This window comes from Saimiri boliviensis, chromosome X (assembly GCF_048565385.1).
Source record: "Saimiri boliviensis isolate mSaiBol1 chromosome X, mSaiBol1.pri, whole genome shotgun sequence".
Taxonomy (NCBI): domain Eukaryota; kingdom Metazoa; phylum Chordata; class Mammalia; order Primates; family Cebidae; genus Saimiri; species Saimiri boliviensis.
Window position 1 is genome coordinate 59,344,463 of NC_133470.1, and position 22,752 is coordinate 59,367,214.

General features: G+C 45.4%; 3 protein-coding genes across 5 annotated transcripts; 2 read left to right on the forward strand and 1 right to left on the reverse strand.

The window, feature by feature from the left end:
- The first annotated feature begins 1,245 nt into the window (after nucleotides 1-1,245).
- Nucleotides 1,246-13,306, forward strand: ARR3 (arrestin 3). Its single transcript, XM_003943072.3, has 16 exons — nucleotides 1,246-1,325; nucleotides 1,591-1,621; nucleotides 1,770-1,830; nucleotides 2,027-2,071; nucleotides 7,875-8,074; nucleotides 8,232-8,291; nucleotides 8,484-8,551; nucleotides 9,204-9,339; nucleotides 9,526-9,610; nucleotides 9,871-9,943; nucleotides 10,348-10,485; nucleotides 11,770-11,853; nucleotides 12,134-12,157; nucleotides 12,310-12,362; nucleotides 12,642-12,651; nucleotides 13,142-13,306. Exons 1-16 carry the CDS (start codon nucleotides 1,318-1,320, stop codon nucleotides 13,230-13,232), a joined length of 1,167 nt encoding a protein of 388 aa, XP_003943121.1. The 5' UTR covers nucleotides 1,246-1,317; the 3' UTR covers nucleotides 13,233-13,306.
- Nucleotides 13,307-13,690: 384 nt separating this feature from the next.
- Nucleotides 13,691-16,801, forward strand: RAB41 (RAB41, member RAS oncogene family). Its single transcript, XM_039475554.2, is given in 9 exon segments — nucleotides 13,691-13,817; nucleotides 14,006-14,064; nucleotides 14,275-14,328; nucleotides 14,747-14,845; nucleotides 15,294-15,412; nucleotides 15,738-15,765; nucleotides 15,767-15,832; nucleotides 16,080-16,143; nucleotides 16,740-16,801. Coding segments are annotated over 9 exon segments (678 nt in total).
- Nucleotides 15,235-22,710, reverse strand: PDZD11 (PDZ domain containing 11). Of its 3 annotated transcripts, none has more exons than XM_074391536.1 (7): nucleotides 22,630-22,710; nucleotides 21,689-21,788; nucleotides 21,177-21,260; nucleotides 20,864-20,920; nucleotides 20,480-20,578; nucleotides 19,717-19,777; nucleotides 15,235-17,791 (listed from the first exon to the last, which is right to left on the reverse strand). In XM_074391536.1, the coding sequence occupies exons 2-7, from the start codon at nucleotides 21,773-21,775 to the stop codon at nucleotides 17,772-17,774; spliced, it is 408 nt and encodes a 135-aa protein (XP_074247637.1). In that variant the 5' UTR covers nucleotides 21,776-21,788; nucleotides 22,630-22,710; the 3' UTR covers nucleotides 15,235-17,771. The 3 variants fall into 3 exon arrangements, with proteins under 3 accessions (XP_074247637.1, XP_039331560.1, XP_074247636.1); XM_039475626.2 differs by lacking the exon at nucleotides 15,235-17,791 and adding an exon at nucleotides 19,039-19,558; XM_074391535.1 differs by lacking the exons at nucleotides 15,235-17,791; nucleotides 22,630-22,710 and adding exons at nucleotides 19,039-19,558; nucleotides 22,130-22,531.
- Nucleotides 22,711-22,752: the final 42 nt, after the last annotated feature.

The following is a 22,752-nucleotide window of genomic DNA, read 5'->3' on the forward strand; positions in this document are numbered from 1 at the left end:
CCTCACAAGGCCAAAATCCTGAAGTTACCTTTCTCAAACTCCCCTGCCTTTAACATCATCAGAATCAACCTCCTACCCCCACTCTGTCCCAGCAGCAATAGCCTGCTAATCTTTTAGCCACTAATCTTTTAGGCACTAATCTGCTTTCCAAACTCTTGGCACCTGAGCTATTTATAGCAGTGTTTCATGTCGCCCCCTAACCTCCCCCCCCCCGCCGCAAAGAACCCTATTCTTTTCCGATGACCCCCACCAATCAAAACACTCAGAGGACTGTGGGTATAAGAGGCTGCGGAGGCAAGCATAGCAACCAGAGCTGGAGACTGATGTGAACTTGATCTCTCTCCCCAGGTAATATTCCAAAGCCCTCTACTTCTAGCCTATATGAAGCCCTATGTCCCTTGTTCTTAGCATCCCCTTTAATATATTAGGCAGCAGTTGAGGGACACCCTTCCTGACATAGCCTATAGACATTCAGGCCTAGAGACCCTCCAAAGACCTCTGGAATCTCCCCTAAGCTCAAAGGGAAGCACTGGAGAGACATCTCCCTGTCTCTGAGGATTCCCACCCCGAGGCCTAGCCCCTGGGAACCTGGATGGGGATAAGGATAGGAAAATCTAGGGAAGGGAATGAGAGGGATGAGTTGGTTCAAGGAGGACTTTCAACCTCCATAGAGACTTCTGTCACCAAAAACTGAGCGCATGAAGGCATCAACCCCTTATCTCTCACACCTTTATCCCTTCTTTGTTGAGAGTCAAGGCCATCATGAGGTGAACTCAAGCTCAGGACCCATTGCAGGAGCAGAAGTAGACAGAATCCATTCATTTGTTCATTCATTCATTCATGTATCCAGCAAACATGCCTTGCCTGCCAGGGGATGTCTACCCTCATACAGACCAAGAAACACATTTTTCTCATGCTTTTCTAGATGTAAGCCTCTGTCCAGCCCCTTTCCAGAGAAGTTCCTTCTCTCTGAGGGCTCTCAAGAGTTCCCCAGCCATTCTAGGAAGTTTGGCCCTTTCTGGAGAATAGATAGTATGGTTATTCAATGATTTGTACGAAGTAGGAAGGTTTTTTTTTCCCCCTCTTGACCAAGATGGGCAAGAATATGGCTGAAGAAGGCTAAAGAAGTACCCTTGGCACAAGGGAAAACAGGAGGTACTTGATGCGGGTGAGCTGTCTGTCTGAAGAAAGGTTACATTACACTAGGTGTATATGGATGGTATGCTGGAGTGGGATGAGAAGAATAGAGATGAAATGATTGAGCCTTTCTTCTTTCCCTCTTCCTAGAAAAGGCTCAACATCAACTATATAGCCAACATGTCCAAGTAAGAACTCCTAATCCTCTAAACCTGTGAATTGCTCCCTATCACCATTCAAGTACTTGCCTTTGGGATAGAGGGATTTCCAATCTTTCCCTAATTTGTGTCCTTGGATTCTACCCCAATTACCTCTAGCTTTGCCCCATCCTATGCTCCTGGAGCCTCTTCGCCTAATCCTAAGAATATTTCTTTTTCTCCCCACCTCCCTTATTTCCTCTTCCCTGATCTTCCAATCCCCCTCTCTATCCTCTTTCTGGTTTTCTCCCCATAGGGTGTTTAAGAAGACCAGCTCCAATGGGAAGGTGAGAGAACCTGGCCCAGCTGGGTAAATGAGAGGGCAAAAGGGATAGGTGGGTACATCCTTCAAGGTCAGGGGTCTGGGTTGGGGGTTTCAGGGGAATCCATTCAAAAATGATTGTGAGAATAACATGGGAGGTTGTTCCACAACAGCTCTCCATCTACCTGGGGAAACGGGACTTCGTGGACCATGTGGACACAGTGGAACCCATTGGTCAGTGAGTCCAAAAAGGGGAAGCCTGGGGAAAGAAGAATGGAAACTAGAGAGTAAAAGAAAGTCCAGGAAAGACCTCGCAGAAAAGGAGGCCAATGAATGGGAAGAATGGGAAGAAACATTTCAGGGATCATCTTCTATTTCATTGTCGGAGAGTTTTTCCTGACCAAGGTGCTGTCTGTCCCTCTCTCTGCAGATGGTGTAGTCCTGGTTGATCCCGAGTACTTAGAAGGTCGAAAGTGTAAGTGGAAATCCTTGTTGGTCTTTGTATGTTTCAGACAGGTAACCCGATGAGTGGATTGCACCAGAAATGTATAAGAAAACCAGAAAGTGGCAGGAACTGTGAACGCCTTGTCTGTGGAGGCTGACAACTGGGAATTCCAGCCCAATATGGCCGAATTTTCTAACTGTTAACTAGAAACTGTAAATGAAGCTCAAAATATGAAAAGATTATGGTGCCCCCTTACCCAAATAATAGTCCAAGTAAATATCTAAAGCATAAATTAAGTTTTATTCTTCAAAATTTTACAGAATTTACACTTGTGCTGAAATTAAAATAGCTTCTTTCAAAATTTTGAATTTTCTCTATTATTATTGGTGGTGCCCCTGCTTGGCTATTGATCTGAATCTTAGACTGCCTATAATATAACCCAATAAGCCAGAAATCCATATTTTAATGCAAATTTCCTGATTTTCAAATGTTGGCAACTCACTAAAAGACTTTAGAAGCTTGGATAGATTAAATCCCCAACCCCGCTTTTTTTTTCTGTTGCCTAGATGTGACCTTCAGGCTGCCATTTTGCAACCTCTGGTATACATCTTTCCATCTTCCTTTTTGTGTTAGGAAACTGCCTGACCTTTTATTCAAGAAAAAAATCCCAAACAAAGAAACAAAAAAACAACCATAAGAAGTAACAGTAAGAAACATTACTCAGGAAGCAGCACTACATATCAAGATTACACTGAATTTTTTTTTTTTTTGGCTGCTTTTTTTTCCCTTTTAATTCTCACCATGGATTAACTCCACTGTGATCCAACTAGAATGAAAATTGGGTTTGATTTGAAAAAGGCCCTGAATGCGTTGATGAATACTAGTTCAGATGTAACCATTAGATATTGAAGAATAAAGTAGCCTAAATCAGATTAAGCAGTGTCAAAAAGCAATCCAGTCAGTTTGAAATATTAGAGGAAATTTGGGATAGACTCATAAATTAACCAACTTATTTAAGGTTCCCAAGTATTCTATATTTCTAAAACCGAAATCATTTTTTCACATTTCTATAAAATCCTCACAAGCTATGGAAAGAAATCTTTAGTTAAAAAATATATGTTGTTCTAGGAAAATAATGCATTTTTCCTTTTATTCTAATCTTCCTTTATGTCCCCTTAGTAGAGTTTTATTTTGCTTTTCATTTAAGTTGTGCATATTTTTTTTGTTTTTTGATTTTTTTGTTTTTTTGAGACGGAGTTTTGCTCTTGTTGCCCAGTCTGGAGTGCAATGGCAGGATCTTGGCTCACTGCAACCTCCGCCTCCTGGGTTCAAGAAATTCTCCTGCCTCAGCCTCCCGAGTAACTGGGATTACAGGCATGCGCCACCACACTCAGCTAATTTTGTATATTTAGTAGAGATGGGGTTTCTCTATGTTGGTCAGGCTGGTCTCAAACTCCTGACCTCAGGTGATCCGCCCACCTCAGCCTCCCAAAGTGCTGGGATTACAGGCGTGAGCCACCACACCTGGCTAAATTGTGCATATTTCTTGTTTATTCTTAATTTTTTCAATATGTTTTGTTACCTCTATAAAGATTGTCTTGTTTGCATCATATTTCCTAATGTGTTTTTCTATCAAGGTACATTTGTGGATGTAAAATATGCTTACTCTGTACTGTGGAGTGATAAAGGCCAGTGACAGGGCAGTAGTATATGTGGTGGTGTGAACAAATCGTTGTTCAACAAAAATCTGGAATCTCGAATCTCTCTATTATTTCTTACAACTGCATGTGACTCCGCAATGATCTCAAAATACAAAGTTTAACTTCAAAAGGATAATGAGAGCAAAATAAAAAATACCTAAGGTGGCCTTGTGTTCAATTTTAGCAACAGACAAAGTTGGGAAACAAACACAACAGATATTAACGGTAGTTATCTGTGGAACATGATTCGTTATTTTGGAACTTTGATTTGTCTCTTCTGATGTTCAGACAATTAACATATTTTTTGTAGAATAAACACAAGTATAAACTAATAACTTTAGAATAGATACTGACTTTTGAAAGGAAATAAAAACAAGCAATTTCCTAGCATGCAAAACAAAAGGATAATTCTAAACTGCTAGAAAGCCAATTAGAACATCAGTGGGGGGTAGGAGTTGCGAGATGCAATTGATGTCTTAGTCTGCTGCCCTCCCTTCACAGGAATAGCAAGCGATTCCAAGAACAAGTCATCTGATTAACACACTTATCTCAGGGACTACTAGATCCCCTTCTGCCTCGCCCATCCTGACCTTTTTTTCTGTCTCATTCCTCATCTCTTTCATATCTTCTCTCACCTGCCTTCTTCCAGCCACCTCTTTTCGTCTCCTTTTTCCCTTTCTGTCTTTCTGCTTTCCTTTATCCCTTATTTCCCTTTCTTTCTCCTTTCTCCCACTATAATTGGCCATAATTGAGAACCAAGGTGAATCTATTTTTTGTATCTTTTGAAAATTACTAGGTTTGTCTCCATTGCAGAAAAATTTAAAAACATAGATGAAGAGACTGTAACCTTGCCATCTTTAATAGCTAATAATATTTTTCATCTTATTTATTCATATTTATTCATAGCATTAAAAATGCTATACTATAAATAATATTTTATAATCCTTTAAACCTGTGTTAGTATATAAAAATCTATACTCTTTAAGTTGCCTAGTATCATATTGTATGGGAATACCACAAAGCCCTGTAATGCACATCCTTTTCATACTAGTTCAATTATTTCTTTAGGCGAAATGCCTAGAAGAGAAATTAATGGCAAAAAGGCATTCACCATTTTTAAAGCTTTCTATACCTATTGTCAAATTGCCCTCTAAAATGCTTATGCCAATTAAATCTCCCTCCTGCAGTGCATGAGGCTGTCCATATTACCCTAGCCCTTATAAACACTGATATTATCAATACTTTCAGGCTTTGCTGTATCTTTTGAGTATAGGTTCCTTTTCCTCATTCTCAATTTTAAAAGAAAATAATCTGGTGTTTGATGTTTTGAGTTCTGAAAAATACTAAAATAAGTTGCTTTCTACTCAAGTGCTGCTGTTGGTAGTTTTCTTTCCTTTGGATCACAGCCCCTGATAGAAATAAGGTTACCCATTCGTGTTCTACATCTTTACTTACCTCAACCTCTGTCACCTTGTACATGGACAGGTATCCCTCCCTACTCCATTCTACATTCCATTAGCCCTCTTCGGAAGCTTTCTGTCTGCCTCTCATTTGATTTCTTTCAAATCTTAGGTGCCAGTTACAACGTATGGGTTCAATTATAACTCTTCCATTTCTGTCAGTATTCCCATCATCATCATCAACATCCACACCTACATTATTTGAAGTTTCCAAAGAGATTTCTTTTTTCTTTTTTTGACATGAAGTCTTGCTCTGTTGCCCAGGCTAGAGTGCAGTGGTGCCATCTCAGCTCACTGCAAACTCCACCTCCTGGGTTCAAGTGATTCTCCTGCCTCAGCCTCCCAAATAGCTGGGACTACAGGCACCCACCACCACGCCTGGTTAATTTTTGTGTTTTTATTAGAGGTGGGGTTTCACCATGTTGGCCAGGCTGAAATTGAACTCCGGCCCTTGGGCGATCCACCCAACTTGGCCTCCCAAAGTGCTGGAATTACAGGAGTGAGCCACTGTACTCCGCCTGCAAAGGGATTGCTTATATATCAACTCCTCACAACTGTCTTATGAGTTAAATTAAATACCTATGAGCCTGGACTTTGGAGACAGACAAGCCTGAGTTGAAATCCAGAGCCATTGTTTAACAGCACTGAGCTCCCTTTCCACACCTGTAAAGTGGAGATAATAACACTTCAGAGGGTTAGTTTGAGGTCTAAATAGCATGCGTAGAGCTACCAGAGCAGTCCTATTCTTGACAGGTGTAATAACTGAGACCCAGAGAACTCAAGGGGTTTGGGCAAGTCCTAGCCAAGTCCAGGTGTTCTGAGCCTAAGTATTATTGTTTCTCTTTTTCATGATAAAATATTTCAGGCATAGAGGATTATGTCAGGAATATTCTGTAAAAATTACCAAGCTTTAGTAAGAATGACAGAAACAAATTAAGCCTCCTGTGTGTCCTTCCCTGATCCAGTTTACCTTCCTCCCTCCCTACTCCTTCTCCTCCTGCTCTCCTCCCTCCACCCACTATCCTGAATTGGGTGTTTATTATTCTCTCAGTGGCTCCATTCTTGTGCTCCATATTTACGTGTCTATGATCAACTTTGATATTTTCCTACATTATTTTAAACTTTATATAACTGGTAGCATACTGTGACTATCATTCTGCAGCTAGATTTGTTTCTTCAGTAGCTTCTCTCTCTCTGTCTCTTTTTTTTCTTCTTCTTTTTTTGAAGCAGACTATTGCTCTGTCACCGAGGCTGGAGTGCAATGGGGCAAACTCGGCTCACTGCATTCCCCGCCTTCCGGGTTCAAGCAATTACTCTGCCTGAGCTGCCCGAGTGGCTGGAATTATACATGTACACCACCATGCCGGACGAATTTTCGTATTTTAGTAGAGATGCGTTTTCACCATATTGGCTAGGCTGGTCTTGAACTCCAGTCCTCAAGTATTCTGCTGCCTAGGCATCCCAAAGTGCTGGGATTACAGGCATGAGCTACCACACTGGGCCTTGCTCAATAGTTTTTGAGATTTAACCGTGTTGACACGGGTCTTAGTGTGTTTCTGGTGCTACAGCAAAATACCTGAGACTAAGTAAAGAACAGAAATTTATTTTCCCACAATTCTGAAAGCTAGGAAGTCCAACATCAAGGCTCCAGCCGGTTCAGTTGTGTGATGAGGGCTGCTCTCTGCTTCCAAGACGGTGCCTCACTGCTGCATCCTCCGGAGGGGAGGAAAATTGTGCCCTCACGTGGTGGAAGGTGCTATCTAAGAGCCTTCATCCGGTTCATGAAGGGATTCATGAACAAAGAAGGCCCATGATCTAATCATTTCTTAATGGCCATCTTGATACCATCACAATGGCCATCAAGGTTCAACTCCTGAATTATAGAGAGGACACATACAAGCCACAGCATTCCATCAAATTCTAGTTCATGTATTTTAACCCTGGTTTAGTATTCCATTTTATAAATATGCCACAAATATTTTACTCAGTCTCCTGCTGATAGATACTTAGATTATCTCCAGGTTTATGTTCTGACAAACATTGATGCAATGGCCACAATCAAATGTATCTCTTTGTAAACATGAACAAAAGCTCCTTTAAAGTCAAATTATTAGGTCATACACTACGAGCAGTTTTAATTTTACTGGATAATCCCAAATCGATTTTCAAATTAGTTGCATTAATACTCCCACGAGCAGTAACAACTCTTTTGTTCCACATCTTCATCAACACGTGGTGTTGTCAGACTTAGAACTTTTTGACAATCTGATGGGTGGGAAATCTTATCTGGTTGTGCTTTTAATTTGCATTTATCTGATTACTAATGAGACTAAACATGTTTTCATGTGTTATTGAGCATGCCTTCACATTCTTTGCATACTACTATACTGGTCCACTATTCTTGCTGATGTATAATGTGCTTACATATTTTGGACGCTAACCTTCTGTGTATTATATATGTTGCAAAGGTTTTCTCCCAGGCTTTCCTTTTTTGTTTGTTTATAAAGATATTCAATATAAATCTTACTGCTTTCAAATGTGTTAATAGCGGTTTTCTTTGCGGCCATAGTCTTTCGATCATATTACATCACCTCTCTATGTCTTCTTGACCCAGTTAAAATTCTCCTTCCCACTCAGGCCTGACAGGCCACTCTCTTCCTCCTTTGCCTGCAGTGTTTGTCATGTTGACATGTGCCTTTCGCTATGGCCGTGATGACTTGGATGTGATTGGTCTGACATTCCGGAAAGATCTGTATGTGCAGACCCTGCAAGTGGTCCCAGCTGAATCCACCAGCCCTCAGGGGCCCCTCACAGTCCTACAGGAGCGACTGCTGCACAAGCTAGGGGACAATGCCTACCCCTTTACCCTGCAGGTACTGACCCCAAGCCCTGGGCAGGCAAGGTTTCCAGAGAAGATTAAGAGAGGAAGCTCAAGAAGGGCAACAAGGGAGAGGGGTCCCAATTTTTTTTGGTATCAGTTTGAATTCTTTTCTTTTCTACTTCTTTCTTGACCTCTTTTTTGTCCCCTAGATGGTCACCAACCTGCCCTGTTCTGTGACACTGCAGCCAGGTCCTGAAGATTCAGGCAAGGTGAGGACGGAGGACTGGGTTCTAAGAAAGAGGGATAGATGGTAGTGCCAGGGTAGAGGAACAGTGGGACAAACAGTCAAGACTGGAGAGAAATGGACAGCTAAGGAAGGAGTTCAGGCATTTTCTTATAGGCCCATGGGGAAGGGAGGACAGCACTGGCAATGAGCTCTCTTTGCCCCTGTCCCTTTACAGCCCTGTGGGATTGACTTTGAGGTGAAGAGTTTCTGTGCTGAAAACCCAGAGGAGACAGTCTCCAAGAGGTATTCTCTGCTTCTTCCCCAAAGTCCTTGCCTCCAGTCTGTCCCAGAAAACAGATCCTGCTCTGGTGACAGAAATAACCCCGCTTTCAACCTCCACAGACTCGTTGCCACCAGTGACGACTGTTTCTGAGTATTCTCTGACTTCTCTTCTTTGCTCTAGGGCAAGGGTCAGCAAACTTTTCTGTACAGTCCAAAAAATAACTATTTGGGTTTTGTGGGCTGTGTAGTCTCTGTTGCAACTACTCAACTCTGCTGTTGTAGCACAAATGCAGCCACAGGAAGTACAGAAATGAATGAATGTGCCCGTGTGTCTGATAGAACTTTATGGACACTGAAATTTGAATTTCATGTAATATCCACATATCGTAAAATACTATTGTTGCTTGATTTATGTCAACCATTTATAAATGTAGTATAACCATTCTCAGTTTGTGGACCATAGGAAAACAGGCAGCAGGTCAGATTTGGCCAGTGGGTCATAGTTTACCAACCTTTGGTCTACATAGGTACATTAAGGGTCTAGAGGAGTTCTCTGAGGGGGGCCTTCGTCTATTCCCGTTCTTAAGCAAGGGTTGAGCTATGGGGGTGGCATGGGAGAGGTCTGTGTGTCTGAAAGGAGGATGCTTTGACTGATCCGTTGGTCTCTGCTCAGAGACTATGTGCGACTGGTTGTCCGGAAAGTACAATTTGCACCACCGGAGGCAGGCCCTGGCCCCTCAGCCCAGACCGTTCGCCGCTTCCTTCTGTCAGCTCAGCCCCTACAACTCCAGGCCTGGATGGACAGGGAGGTTTGTGACCTGCACTTTCTGCCTCCTACCCCAACACCCCCTCTGACGCCCTTTTTTCATTGATATCCTACTTGGCAGGCAGAGATGGGAGCCAGGCTGGCAAGAGTGCTAAGGAAACAGGGTTTATAGGTCTCCATCTGTGCATTCTTCCTCCAGCCTTGACATGGGCCCCTCCTCCTGATTTAGGTTCACTACCACGGAGAACCCATCGCTGTCAATGTTTCTATCAACAACTCCACCAACAAGGTCATCAAAAAGATCAAGATTTCCGGTGAGTTTCCTTTCCCATCCCTCTGCACCTGGTCCCAAAGCCACAGGTCTTTTTCCCCCAATTCTTTCTCACTTACCCATCTGCATTCATCTAGGCTTTCCCTGTATCACGCACCTGTCAAAATGTACATCTCATTTTGTCACTGACCACGTGCATGATGTATAGTGTACTTGTGTATAAGGTCACCTCTAAAGACAGTAAGCTGGGGTCTCAAAAATGACTGATTGATTATAACCACGTGCTTTTCCCGGCTTGTTCAGTTGACCAGGTCACTGATGTTGTCCTGTATTCACTAGACAAGTACTCCAAGACTGTGTTCATTCAGGAATTCACGTGAGCTGGCACTGGGGCTGGGGTCAAAGAGCTAAAGGTTCGGGTGTTGGGAAGAGGTCCAGTAGGCCGGTGAGAAGGTGGGAAGAACAAAAGGGAGGGGAAGTTCTGAAGAATGAGGAAGTTCAAGATGAAGGCTATAGTAGAGAATGGGAGGGATCCCCAAGACAACGGGATGGTGGGGACACAACTTACCCCCAGGAGTCCCATCACAATGCTGAGCGAGGGCAGAAGCATAAGGATTTCCCACCAGAATGAATTTCTCCCAGTCTTCACGGTTAGACATGTTACCTCTCTGGGATACTCCAGTAGGTTCTCACACAATCTTGTACAAGATACTCTTGGGAGTCAAAGTGTACTTAGTAGGCAAACCCAGTCTAAATCCTTCTCTTGTTCGTCTTTCAAAGGGAGACTGTAGCTGCTAATTCCAACTTCTCCCAGAGCTTTGCAGTTACCCCAATCCTGGCTGCCAGCTTCAAGAGACGGGGCCTGGCACTGGATGGGAAACTCAAGCATGAGGATACCAACCTGGCCTCTAGCACGATGTAAGCTCAAATGTAACTCTCAGCCTCCATTTCCTACCCCTCGACCATTGCACATGCTACATATACAGCTCTGAGGTTTCCTCTTCAGTGAAGCCTACATGTTTTTAAACTGTCTCTAGGGCTGTGTTCACTGACCCCTCCAGGCACCCAAGGGCCAGCAGCAAGCTGAGTAATGCCCATGGGACCAACGGCAGGCTTAGGTCAGAGGTGGAAAGAAAGGAAAACAATCCTTACCTTTTATAAGATTTCACAGTTCACCGAGGTCCTACTTATGTACTGTGTCATTTTTGTGAGAATCCCACTAAAGTAGCCTGGATAGATGTTCTTACTCCCTTTTACATTTAAGGACCCTGAGGCTCAGAGAGAAGAAGGAACTGCTTTAAGGTGGCATGGCTGATAAGAGGTACAGACAGACAGGATTTTATCACATGTCCTCCGGCTCTGAATATTGCGATCTCTACAGAATCTACTCTCTAGAAAAGATGGAAATGCCATAGAGGGCTAGGAGTTGAGAAATGGAGAAAAAGGAGGACAACAAAGGAAAAGGATGCAACAGAAATTAATAGAATCTTAGGAAGTCATTCACTTGGTCCCGTCCCTCGGAGGGCTTAGCCTTAGATGTGTCTCCCAGCAAAAATCACCTGCCAGCATCTGATAAGTGTAATCCCTCCATCTCTCCCCATGGCTTATCAATCAAGCAGCTATAGACTGCTATTGCTGGGAATATCCTTAGAAATCATCCAAGCAGAATTATTTTATATGTAAGAGATCAGCAGCACAGAGCAATAATGAGACTTTTCCCAAGCTCCCTGGAGGAGGTAGAGTGAGCTAGATCTTGAATGTGAAGGATCTGGTTACCAACAGACAAAAAACAGGAGCATTCCATACTGGGAACACAGCATGGGAAAAGGCTAGAAGATGGGAATCCACATGGCATATTCTGATCACGGAGACAAGATGGGTCTGCTTAGGTTGTATCCAACAGTTAAGGCAGAAAGGGTTAGAGGCTAGATAGGGCAAGATTGTTAGGGGTCTTGAAAGTCAGGCAGAGTAGTGGTTGTATTCAAAAGGTAGGCTCTTGAGCAGAGGGTGACATGGTAAAACTGAATGTTAGGGAGATAAATGTGGTCTCCATGGGTAGGAGAGCTTAGAGCCTGTGAGATACTCTGGGAGAAGACTAAATGTTATAGGAGGTGGTGATGGGAATGCATGAGAAGAAACTGGGGACTGAATGAATTCTCCTAATGCCCCTACACACCCCCAAATGAATACTACACCCTCCAGTATTAGACCAGGAATGGACAAAGAGTTGCTGGGGATCCTGGTGTCCTACAAAGTCAGAGTCAACCTGATGGTGTCCTGTGGCGGGTAAGTGAGGGTTCTGGGTCTGTCTGGGCATGGGCTAAGGAGTCAAGGGCTTTTCACCTCTCTTTTTCTCCCAGTTAGATTGACCCAATCAAACCATTCCTCACCCCTTCTCCCAGACCAGGTTCCCAAACCTGTCAGCTCAGCAGACAAGTCACTTTCCCTTCCAGAAACCCATTCTGTGGCTGGCCCATTAGGGCTTATGATCCCTCACTCTCTATTAAAACTATGTTGCCCCTGCTCTATTTGCTCCTAATAATTTTGGGTGTCATTCTACCCACAGCATCCTAGGAGACCTGACGGCCAGGTAAGAGACTGTGGGGTGGGGGGACATGGGCAAGAAGAGGAGGACAAGGGAGGGTCTGAGGGCATTCAAAGACTGGAAACCTACGGGATGGAGGTTCTAGGGATTGGGCTTATAGAGAGATGAAATGTCAATCCACATTGGGATCCTTGCAGTGATGTTGGTGTGGAGCTACCCTTGGTCCTGATCCACCCGAAGCCATCTCATGGTGAGTGATCAAGAGGAACTCACAGGGAGGGTTTTCCTGAGGGCTGAGGTCCAAGGCATTCTGATCTCATGAATTGCAGATGAGCAGGTTGGCTGTGGATGGAATAGCAATAGGCAGGCTGGGTGTCTAGGTTTTCAGGGGAAGTGTGTGTGTCCTGTGTGCAGGGGAGGAAGAATTGGAAAGGGAGGGAAAAGGGTAAAGATACTTCTTCAGGGAACTGAAGAACCCCTAATCAGCCTCAGATCCATTTATTTCCCTCCCTCTCCATGCTTGCTGCAGAGGCCGCTAGGTAAATGGAACAGGAGACTTGGAAGCCCCATTCCCCCCTTCCCATTGCCACTCTCCATGTTACGACGATGGAAATGTGAAAATGCTATCCCATGGTGCTTTAAATACAGTTCCAGTGTAAACATATGGCTTAGCTTCGTGTCACAGTTCGGTGCTTTTCATATGCTTTCTGTTCCCATTCTGCATATCCCACCTTCCTGCCCCTTTTGTCTTTCATTCTTTGATACCTTCCCCCTTCCCACTCCTCATCCTTACTTCCCTTTCAGTGCTCCTGGGGAACTCTTGTGCTGGGACATTTGGGCGGGAACGAAAGGAAACAAGCCAGAGTGGGTGATGGGAGGATGGGGTGGAGGGCCTCAAGAGGGGGCCAAGGAGCCTACCTGGGAAGCAGGGAGGGGATCACTTTTCTGGGATCAGGAAAAACCAGTGGACACGGAGGACACCCAGAAAGGGGTTGCTAACCCTCTATTCTCTTTTGCTGCTTCTGCAAGCTCTGAGGACATAGTCATCGAGGAGTTCACACGGAAAGGCGAGGAGGAGAGCCAGAAGGCTGTGGAGGCGGAGGGAGACGAGGGGAGCTGAGCACCTTGCCCTGGTGCCCGTCTGTGTGGGAGCCCCCACTGTAACACTCTAATAAATCGGCTTGTTCAGATGTGCCTGGTGATCTCTTGCCTACTTCCTCCAACTGGAGGGTCATGGAACTACTGAGAATGACCTTCCCTTCCCCTCGCCTTCACTGTGACTACACTACACTTAGCCCATAGCCCATGTTTTCCCTACGCTGACCCCCATTTCTCTCTGACACAGTCAGTGGCCATCCCTGTCTCCACCCCAAGACCTCACTGGAGCGGTCATAGGATCGCTCTGAACACCAGGAGCCCCGCGAGCTGCCGGGAGGGGGCCGATGGGGCGTGGCCATGCCCAGGCGTCGGCGCCAGGCCAATGGCCGTGAGCCGACGTCGGTAGAGCGCCACGTGACGTCAGGTGGCACGGGCTGAGCGCAGGAAGCCATTTTGGCTGCCACCTACCTACCTTACGCCATGTCTGCCTTCGGTCACGGCAAGGCCTGGATGGAGGAGGCCAGAGACTTTGGCCTCAAGGCTGCCGAAGGACCAGAATACCAGTCTCTGTGCAAAGCTAAACTCGTATTCCTGGGAGAGCAGAGCGGTGCGGGTCTGGGTTGGGCTTTGGGGCCAGGAAGGTGTGAATGGTATTAAATGGGGCGGGGCTTTCTCCGGGGAATCGAGTTCCTCTTTGGGAAACGTTGGAGTGGGAGGAGGATGGAGGGCCCATAGAAACTTTGAGGGGAGAAAGGGGACCCAGGGCAACGATTGGCCTGCTTATCTCCCTCACAGTAGGAAAGACATCCATCATCACCCGCTTCACGTACGACAGCTTCGGCTGCACCTTCCAGGTAAGCCCGCCACCGAGCCATACCATACATTTGAGCCCCTCTTCTTGGCGGACTCACCCGGAGAGTCTCCTCCTCATGGTTATGTATTGTACGGGTAGGGAAGTGGAGCCAGGACATTTTCCTAAACGGTCATTCTCCACTTCGGGCTCTAAGACTGCCTCATGTTGGGAATAGAGGGAATGCTGGAGAGTACCTGACTTTCTTTTGCAGGCAACTGTTGGAGTTGACTTCTTGTCTAAGACCATGTGCTTGGAGGACCGAATAGTGAGTGTTAACACTCATACCACTAACCCTACACCAGCCCCTTCAGCCTGTTCATCGAAACAGTAGGGTAGCACCATCAAAAAAACGAAAGCCTCTTCAACTTACCAAGCCCTGTGAGGTTTCTTGTTCTGTCTGCCTTCATCTAATCTCCAATTGTAACATCCTTAAAGTTCAAGCGACCTTGAATCCTTAAATCTGCTGTGCTATAGGGTCTTCCTGAATCAAATCAGTATCTTAAAATTGGTTGCACCTGTCCTAGGACTATAGGCCACTTGGTTTCAGGCCACAGCAGCCGCTTCTCAGGGACCCAGTCTCCCTGACTTTTGATATTCTGCCTTTACTAGGTTTGATCTTTTTACAAACGCTAGTTTCTTTTCTACGTTTCCCCATCCTCTTCCTAAACATTTGTTTTATGCAGGTTCAGCTGCAGCTATGGGACACAGCTGGCCAGGAGCGCTTTCACAGCCTGATTCCTAGCTACATTCGTGGTTCGACTATTGCAGTGGTTGTCTATGATGTCACAAGTGGGTGTTGCGCAATGTTTTATTTGAAAAGGGGATTATAAAGGAAGTGACAGGGAGGTCGATACAATTAGCAGAGAGGAATGGTTCCCTCCAAATCTCTACTAAATGTTTCAACACTCTGCCACATGTTCTCTTGCAGACATCAGTTTTTTGTTTTTTGTTTTTAAGACGGAGTTTTGCTCTTGTTACCCAGGCTGGAGTGCAATGGCGCAATCTCGGCTCACCGCAACCTCTGCCTCCTGGGTTCACGCAATTCTCCTGCCTCAGCCTCCTGAGTAGCTGGGATTACAGGCACGTGCCACCATGCCCAGCTAATTTTTTTGTATTTTTAGTAGAGACGGGGTTTCACCATGTTGACCAGGATGGTCTCGATCTCTTGACCTCGTGATCCACCCGCCTCGGCCTCCCAAAGTGCTGGGATTACAGGCTTGAGCCACCGAGCCCGGCGACATCAGTTCTTTTAAGGAGACAGATAAGTGGGTAGAACATGTTCGAGCAGAAAGAGGTGACGATGTTGTCATCATGTTGGTGGGTAACAAGATTGATTTGAATAACAAAAGGTAAAGTATAACTACAACTTCCTCTGTAATACCTAAAATTCAGTCTCTATGGGGAGGGTCGACTGTGCTCGATTTATTTGGGGAGGAGTTACCCTGGCTCCCTGTGCCCCCCAGCAGCAATGTAGGAGGGGAAGGATGAGGACAGGTCCCATTAGGGCATAGGATATGGTGGGGGGTAGAGGAGAGAGTCCCCACGCTGTAATCAGAAGGATCATAGGTTGAAGGCCTCTAGGGTTCCTTGCTCTAAGTAAGCATCATTACACCTCAGAAGACTGTATCCCTATCCACTAACTCTGGTCCTTTTCATCAATTCTAATTTGCCCAGACAAGTTACTGCAGAAGAGGGTGAAGAAAAAATCCAGAAACCTCAATGTGATGTTTATTGAGACCAGTGCCAAAACCAGTTACAACGTGGACAAGGTAATACTTGTTTCTTTTTACGTTACTTTGATTGCACTCTGTCTGTAGCTACCACCATTGTTTACTCTTTGGGATACCTTTGGCTTGTCCTTTGTGGGGTGGGGGGCAATGTTCATTGGGGGGCAATGTTCATCTCCCATCATGTAGCCCAAAGTCCCTGAAGTATCCCAGCCTCTGAACCTGACCTTGTTTTCTTCCTTTTTTTGTCACCTTTCACACACACACACACACACACACACACACACAGCTGTTCCGACATGTGGCTTCTGTCCTTCCTTCCACAAGTACTTCACATCCACCAAAAGAGGGGCGTATCCTTTTTCCTACTTTTGCTGGGGTAGGGAGTATACAAGCAGGGAAGGTAAGTTTCCTTTGTTGAGTTGATAGCTGAGTGGTACTTAAGAGTTTCCTGGCCGGGCGCGGTGGCTCAAGCCTGTAATCCCAGCACTTTGGGAGGCCGAGGCGGGTGGATCACGAGGTCAAGAGATCGAGACCATCCTGGTCAACATAGTGAAACCCCATCTCTACTAAAAATACAAAAAATTAGCTGGGCATGGTGGCACGTGCCTGTAATCCCAGCTACTCAGGAGGCTGAGGCAGGAGAATTGCCTGAACCCAGGAGGCGGAGGTTGCGGTGAGCCGAGATCGCGCCATTGCACTCCAGCCTGGGTAACGAGAGCGAAACTCCGTCTCAAAAAAAAAAAAAAAAAAAAAAAAAAAAAGAGTTTCCTGAGCGGTACTTAAGGTTTGGTCTAACTTTAGCGTAAAGTAGTTCCTTGGTTTGCCTTTAGGTGAGGGGGATTGTAAGATCAGAATTCCTCTTCTACATCTCCTAGAAGCCGACCCTGGGTGTTGAGATTTGACTCCAGTCACCTCACTGTATTAGCTCCCTTAACACACACTTCAGCAATTGAAATTCAACTGGAGCCCTTCAAGGAGTCAGGCAACAGGAACTGCCGTTCCCAGTGACAGCTTAGGCTTTCTCTGCCTCATTTCATGGGTTTCCTCCATCTGGGCTTGCCACACCAGTTCTCCCCCACCTCGTTGTATGATACATGGCCGCTTACTGGCTTCCAGTTCCTAGCCTTGGGGTAAAAACAGAACCCCTGACAGTGCTATCATATTTTTCTGACTGCATCTCACAGCTACTGGGCAGAAGCTTCTTGCCTCACCTGGGAATTGTACCTTACCTTCTCAGATGGCTAAAAGACATCTATAGAGAATACAGTTCTACAGCAGCCGACATACTTCGAAGGCAGATACAATTCAATCTCCACTCTTTGTTGTTGTTTTTCACCTACACCCTCAATAAATGACTGGTCCTTTAACCTAAGGCTGTTACTGTTTGTGCTTTCTCCACACTGTACCTATATTGTCACAATGTAATTATCTCATGTTGATGTCCCAACAGAACTATTCCACGTGTCTCAATTGAGAACCAAATTACAGAAGGAGGGTTTCTGCCTCTTAGGCCCCTGGAACCTGGATGGAACTTTGTACCATGGTTTTTGTTCTTCTTAGATGAATTGTTTTTTACCTGTTAACCATAGGGGTAGTCTTGGACCTCAGCATTCAGCCGAGTGACCCAATGTGCCTTTATGGACATAATCAAGCTACTATTTTCTTTCTCTCGTGGCCAGTGGGATTAGGTGGGGATCAACAAAGAGGATCCTAGAACAGGATTTCCCAGGGAACATAGAGACAGCTACATTAATTCTACCTCCAGCTCTGCTGTCAAGGGATGTTGCTACCTCACAATAGCACTGAGGCTCTAGAAGAGGTATCTCAGTAGAGCTGGGGTCAGATATATAGGAAGAACGAGAACTTCCTCATACAGTGTAGCACTACTATTTAGAACATTGTTTCACATATTTGAAGACTTACATACTTTGCTTATTTAAAAATCCAGATATCCAGACTGCACGTCAGACCCACACAATCATTGTCCAGTTGAAGAGCCTGTAAATATATATTTAAATTCTCCATGATTCAAGGGAAATTTTGGGCCTTTATCCTTGGGGTACATCACCCCATATCACACTAGAAAACTTTTATTGGCGTCACAGTCTCACTCTTTCACCCAGGCTGGAGTGTCGTGGCACCATCTAGGATCACCGCAATGTCCGCCTACCGGGTTTAAACTATCATGCCTCAGCCTTCCAAGTAGCTGGGATTATAGGCACATACCACCATACCCATCTTATTTTTGTAATTTTATTAGAGACAAGAGTTTTACCATGTTGGCCATGCTGGTCTCTAACTCTTGGCTTCAAGGGATCCGTTTGCCCCAGCCTCCCAAAGTGTTGGGATTACAGGTGTGAGCCACGGCCCCCAGTCTCACACTAGAAAACTTTAAATTCCACATGTGTATTTTGAACATGCCAGTGGCGATGGCATAGGTGTAACTGACAATCTAGTTATGGTGGATTGGTAACTAAATATCTAAAAACATGGCCAAACATTATTTGGGGCTGGAGTTAAGAAAAGGGAGAAGTCAGCAGTTAGTACTACTCAACTTACAAGTTGGAAACGGAACCAATTTATTATTGCTGCTTCAGAAAAGAAATGCATCTGGCCGGGTGCGGTGGCTCAAGCCTGTAATCCCAGCACTTTGGGAGGCCGAGGCGGGTGGATCACGAGGTCGAGAGATCGAGACCATCCTGGTCAACAAGGTGAAACCCCGTCTCTACTAAAAATACAAAAAGTTAGCTGGGCATGGTGGTGCGTGCCTGTAATCCCAGCTACTTAGGAGGCTGAGGCAAGAGAATTGCCTGAGCCCAGGAGGCGGAGGTTGCGGTGAGCCGAGATCGCGCCATTGCACTCCAGCCTGGGTAACAAGAGCGAAACTCCGTCTCAAAAAAAAAAAAGACATGCATCTAAGCCCCTTCTATCATTTATGATCCAGATCAAAGAATGTAGGAAAGGAGAAGAGAGAATTATATTAATACTGGTCCCTGCAGAAAAATGTTCAAAGCTTGTAGGTGAAGGAGCAATTTTTTCAGTGCCCCTCACTCTATGCCATTCCTTGGTTATACTGTGGTTAAAGTTCCTTGGCCTCCCTAATGTTCTGGCCAGACATCATAGGTTAATTGTGAGGTAGGTATAGTGTTAGTGTTCCTTCCAGTGGCTCCTCTCTTTGGAAGAGCTTTTTCTTCCCTTGGTAGCATTTGACATCCAATCAGTAGCATTCAAAAGTCACACCAATATTTCTTCAGCATTGTGTTTTACTTTGGGGGGAGAGGCTAAGAGGAGGAAGGGATAAAAACGGTCTCATTGGAGTCTCCAAAGTGTATGAAACCTCCGGTAGTACAATGATGGGATGTGATGGCCAGGCAAGTCAGATGGGAAATCCCTAAGATTCTTTTTGCTACTGATTTCTGTAATTAAAATATAACATGTGTAAGGGACTAGTACATGGTATTCAATAAATGTCAGTTGTCTTTCCTAACTACATTCCTCACAGGCTAGGTTTTGCCTAAATATCATCATCCTTCTCCTTTCAGGGAATGAAGCTCACCTAGAAAACTAGGGAACCAAAAGCGTAATACAGTTTGGGTAATGCAGTTGGTTAGCTGTCTCCCATCCTACCAACTCCACTATTACAGGGAAGGGCTGAAAGTAGAAGTAGCTCCCCTGAAGTCTAGTTAGCATGTCATGGTACAGTCCACATGAAGGGCTGTGGGCTGCAACTCTAGTGCACAGTCCGCTCCTTTTGGCGATGATAATCTGAAGGAAAGAAGAAGAAAAGGAGGAACAGAGCAGGTTATCTTCACACTTGAGCTCCTATTCCCTATCCCCAACTTGTAGGGCCTCTAGTAATCAGAACTGAAAGAGTTCTTACCTAGGGTCCTGTCAGGAAAGTGAAAAAAGAAAGTGACACTTACTGTAGGGAAAGAAGCGGACACGCATGCTGATTTCACGAGCTGTCTTCAGGATCTCAACAGCCTGGAAGCAACACAGCAGCTTGTACAAATGAAGAAATACGACCCAAGACAGAATCATAATGGGGGGCCGGGCGCGGTGGCTCACGCCTGTAATCCCAGCACTTTGGGAGGCCAAGGCGGGTGGATCACGAGGTCAAGAGATCGAGACCAGCCTGGTCAACATGGTGAAACCCTGTCTCTACTAAAAATACAAAAAATTAGCTGGGCATGGTGGCACGTGCCTGTAATCCCGGCTACTCAGGAGGCTGAGGCAGAATTGCCTGAACCCAGGAGGCGGAGGTTGTGGTGAGCCGAGATCATGCCATTGCACTCCAGCCTGGGTAACAAGAGCGAAACTCCGTCTCAAAAAAAAAAAAAAAAAAAAAAAAAAAAAAAAGAATCATAATGGGAAAAAGGGATTTGCCACTCCTATCTCTGTGTCACTAAGAGCTGCTTCCCTTTGGTACACTTTCCCAGGAGAGGTACTTACTTTGTCTCTTTTTTTTTTTGAGACAGGGTCTTGCTATGTTGCCTAGGCTGGTCTTAAACTCCTGGGCTCAAGTGATCCTCCCGCCTCAGCCTCCTAAGTATCTGGGATTATAGACGCGTACCACAGTGCCCAGCAAAACACTTTCTTATTAAGTCACAGACTAGGCTACTCCGGTCCAATCTGTCCTATGTGAGATGGCTTCTTGCAGTACCACAGCCCAAGTGCTGTGCTCACCTTGCTGTGCTCGATATCTTGGAAATCCACATCATTCACAGCTAGAACTTGGTCCCCTTCCTGAAGTCCTGCTCTATGTGCATCAGAGTCAGGAATCACCTGTTGGTAAGGAGAGAAGACATGTGATTGGGATGCAGTAATTTCAGAAGACTGTCAGGGAAATTTGGTGCTATTCAAATGTAAGGTGCTATTGTTTTTCTGTGACAAGGTATGCAGACAGATCGCCTGCCAAATGAAAAGTTTTAAGTGGGAAAGGGGGTGTCCCCATTATGCTCCATCTATGAGTCTGAGTCATCTTCTCAGCCCTTGAGACATTAGGGTTCTGCAATCTGTTATTTTAACAAAGGGAAGTAACTATCCATATAGCCTACTGGGCATACATACCTTGGAGATGAAGATGCCTAGCTGGGAGGCCTTTCCTCCTCGGATGTTAAATCCCAACTGTAAGACAAGAGCACTGAATAGGGGCTCAATAGAGACAACAAACACAAGAACAACTAGTAGCATCATTGTGCAATAGTTCTGCTTGTGTGTCCCTGTGAGGAAAGTCAGAAGTTGTAGAAGTGTTATCTCAGCTTTTCTGTCCACAAGGAGGAAAGTTTCCTCACATCTGCACCTGCTTCCCAATCTATCTCCCCAACACTGCCAACTTCTGGTAAGGAGGAATCTAGCCTTGAAAAAGACTTCATAAGTTCACCTGAGCTCCAGGAGGCTTCTTCAGTGTGATGGTTCGGGGCAGAAACTGGGTCAACTCATTGTTGTAGTCTGGGTGGTGTACCCTCTGCAAGACACAGCAACCCCAGAAATTTTATTACCAGTCTTACTTCACACTTACCTTCACCTGGAACACTAATGAATCACCCTGAAGTCAGAAAAAGGAAAGGTCATAGACTTAATTTAAGTAGAACAGACAACACTGACTAAATGAGTAGATGGATAGCACTGGGACAGCCCAGTAGCTCCACATTTCTTCACATCTTAACAATATGGAAACGAAGGCTCCAAATTTCCAGAATTAACTGGTGTGAATGGACCCTAAGAAGTTCCTGGTGGGTCCTGTTGCTCAGAATCCAGCTTCTGGGTCCTCTGGCTACAAGTGCTAAGATTCACTCTCCATTTCGCCTTCTAACTCTGCCATCCTACCTTTCATGCATCATCTCATCCCAGAGGGGAAAAAATGTCCTACTCAGGAATACAGATGGTTCCCACCTCATGAGGAGGAATCCATGCTGGAGGATTCTCATAGGCAGGCAGGAAAACCACCGGGTAGTCATCATAAGGAATCCGGCTGTCCATCTCGGGCAAGGCCCTGGAATGGAAGAGTGAATCAGAGCAGACAAAAAGCAGTTTAAAGGAAAAGTAGCTCAGCAAGTTTCAGAAAGCAGCTTCAACCTATTCCAAGGCAGTCAGTCTATGGGCCCAGCCCACATCTAGGTGTTAAGGTTGGAGGAGAGAAGGAAGAAGAAAGAAGGAAACTCTTAACTTTGCTAAACGTCTTCTGGATGCCAAGCAATCTGCCAGGTACTCTAGAAAGAGCACCTGATTTTTCAGAACAATCCCGCAAAACAGATGTTACCATCTTAAACCTGAAGAGGAAATCAGGGTCAAGTCTAAAAAGGTCTACTTTCAGCTGGGCGTGGTGGCTCACACCTGTAATCCAAACACTTTGGGAGGCTGAGGTGGGCGGATCACGAGGTCAAGAAATCGAGACCATTCTGGCCAACATGGTGAAATCCTGTCTCTACTAAAAATACAAAAAAATAAAAAATAAAAAAATTAGCTGGGCGTGGTGGCGCATGCCTGCAGTCCCAAGTGACTCGGGAGGCCGAGGCAGGAGAATCGCTTGAACCCGGGAGGCAGAGGTTGTAATGCGCTGAGATCAAGCCACTGCACTCCTGCCTGGCGCCGGAGCAAGACTCCGTCTCAAAAAAAAAAAAAAAAAAATCTACTTTCGAAGCCAAAAGAGGTGTTGACTTAACTATCCTCAGGGACTCCGGGCAAGGCACCGCCCCACATTTCCTAGATGTGATTAGTAATGGTAGGGTCCCCAGATCGACCCTTCCTTCACCTGATAAGCCACCTTCTACGTCCCCGCCCCACATTCTGCCTTTTCCCCAGCTCTCGGCCGCCTAAACGCCGAACCACCTCACCAGTGGGCAGTCCCCAGCGACCTCAGGCTCCGCTCACCGCCAATTCAGACTGAGAACCGGAAGCGGATGCTAGGCCGGGTAGAAAAGAGGCAGGGCCAGGTTGCGATGAGCTGACCCTCCCCT

What these genes read in the sequence shown, in the direction of transcription:
- ARR3 (XM_003943072.3), top strand. An exon ending in GAGGAGACAGTCTCCAAGAG is followed by an intron (nt 8,552 to 9,203) that starts GTATTCTCTGCT and finishes GTCTCTGCTCAG; the next exon opens with AGACTATGTGCGACTGGTTG. An exon ending in CTGATGGTGTCCTGTGGCGG is followed by an intron (nt 11,854 to 12,133) that starts GTAAGTGAGGGT and finishes TTCTACCCACAG; the next exon opens with CATCCTAGGAGACCTGACGG.
- PDZD11 (XM_039475626.2), bottom strand. Translation starts at nt 21,775, where the DNA reads ATGGACAGCCGGATTCCTTATGATGACTACCCGGTGGTTTTCCTGCCT. An exon ending in CATGGATTCCTCCTCATGAG is followed by an intron (nt 21,261 to 21,688) that starts GTGGGAACCATC and finishes TGTGTCTTGCAG; the next exon opens with AGGGTACACCACCCAGACTA. An exon ending in TGTCCGCTTCTTTCCCTACA is followed by an intron (nt 19,559 to 19,716) that starts GTAAGTGTCACT and finishes TCTTTCCTTCAG; the next exon opens with ATTATCATCGCCAAAAGGAG.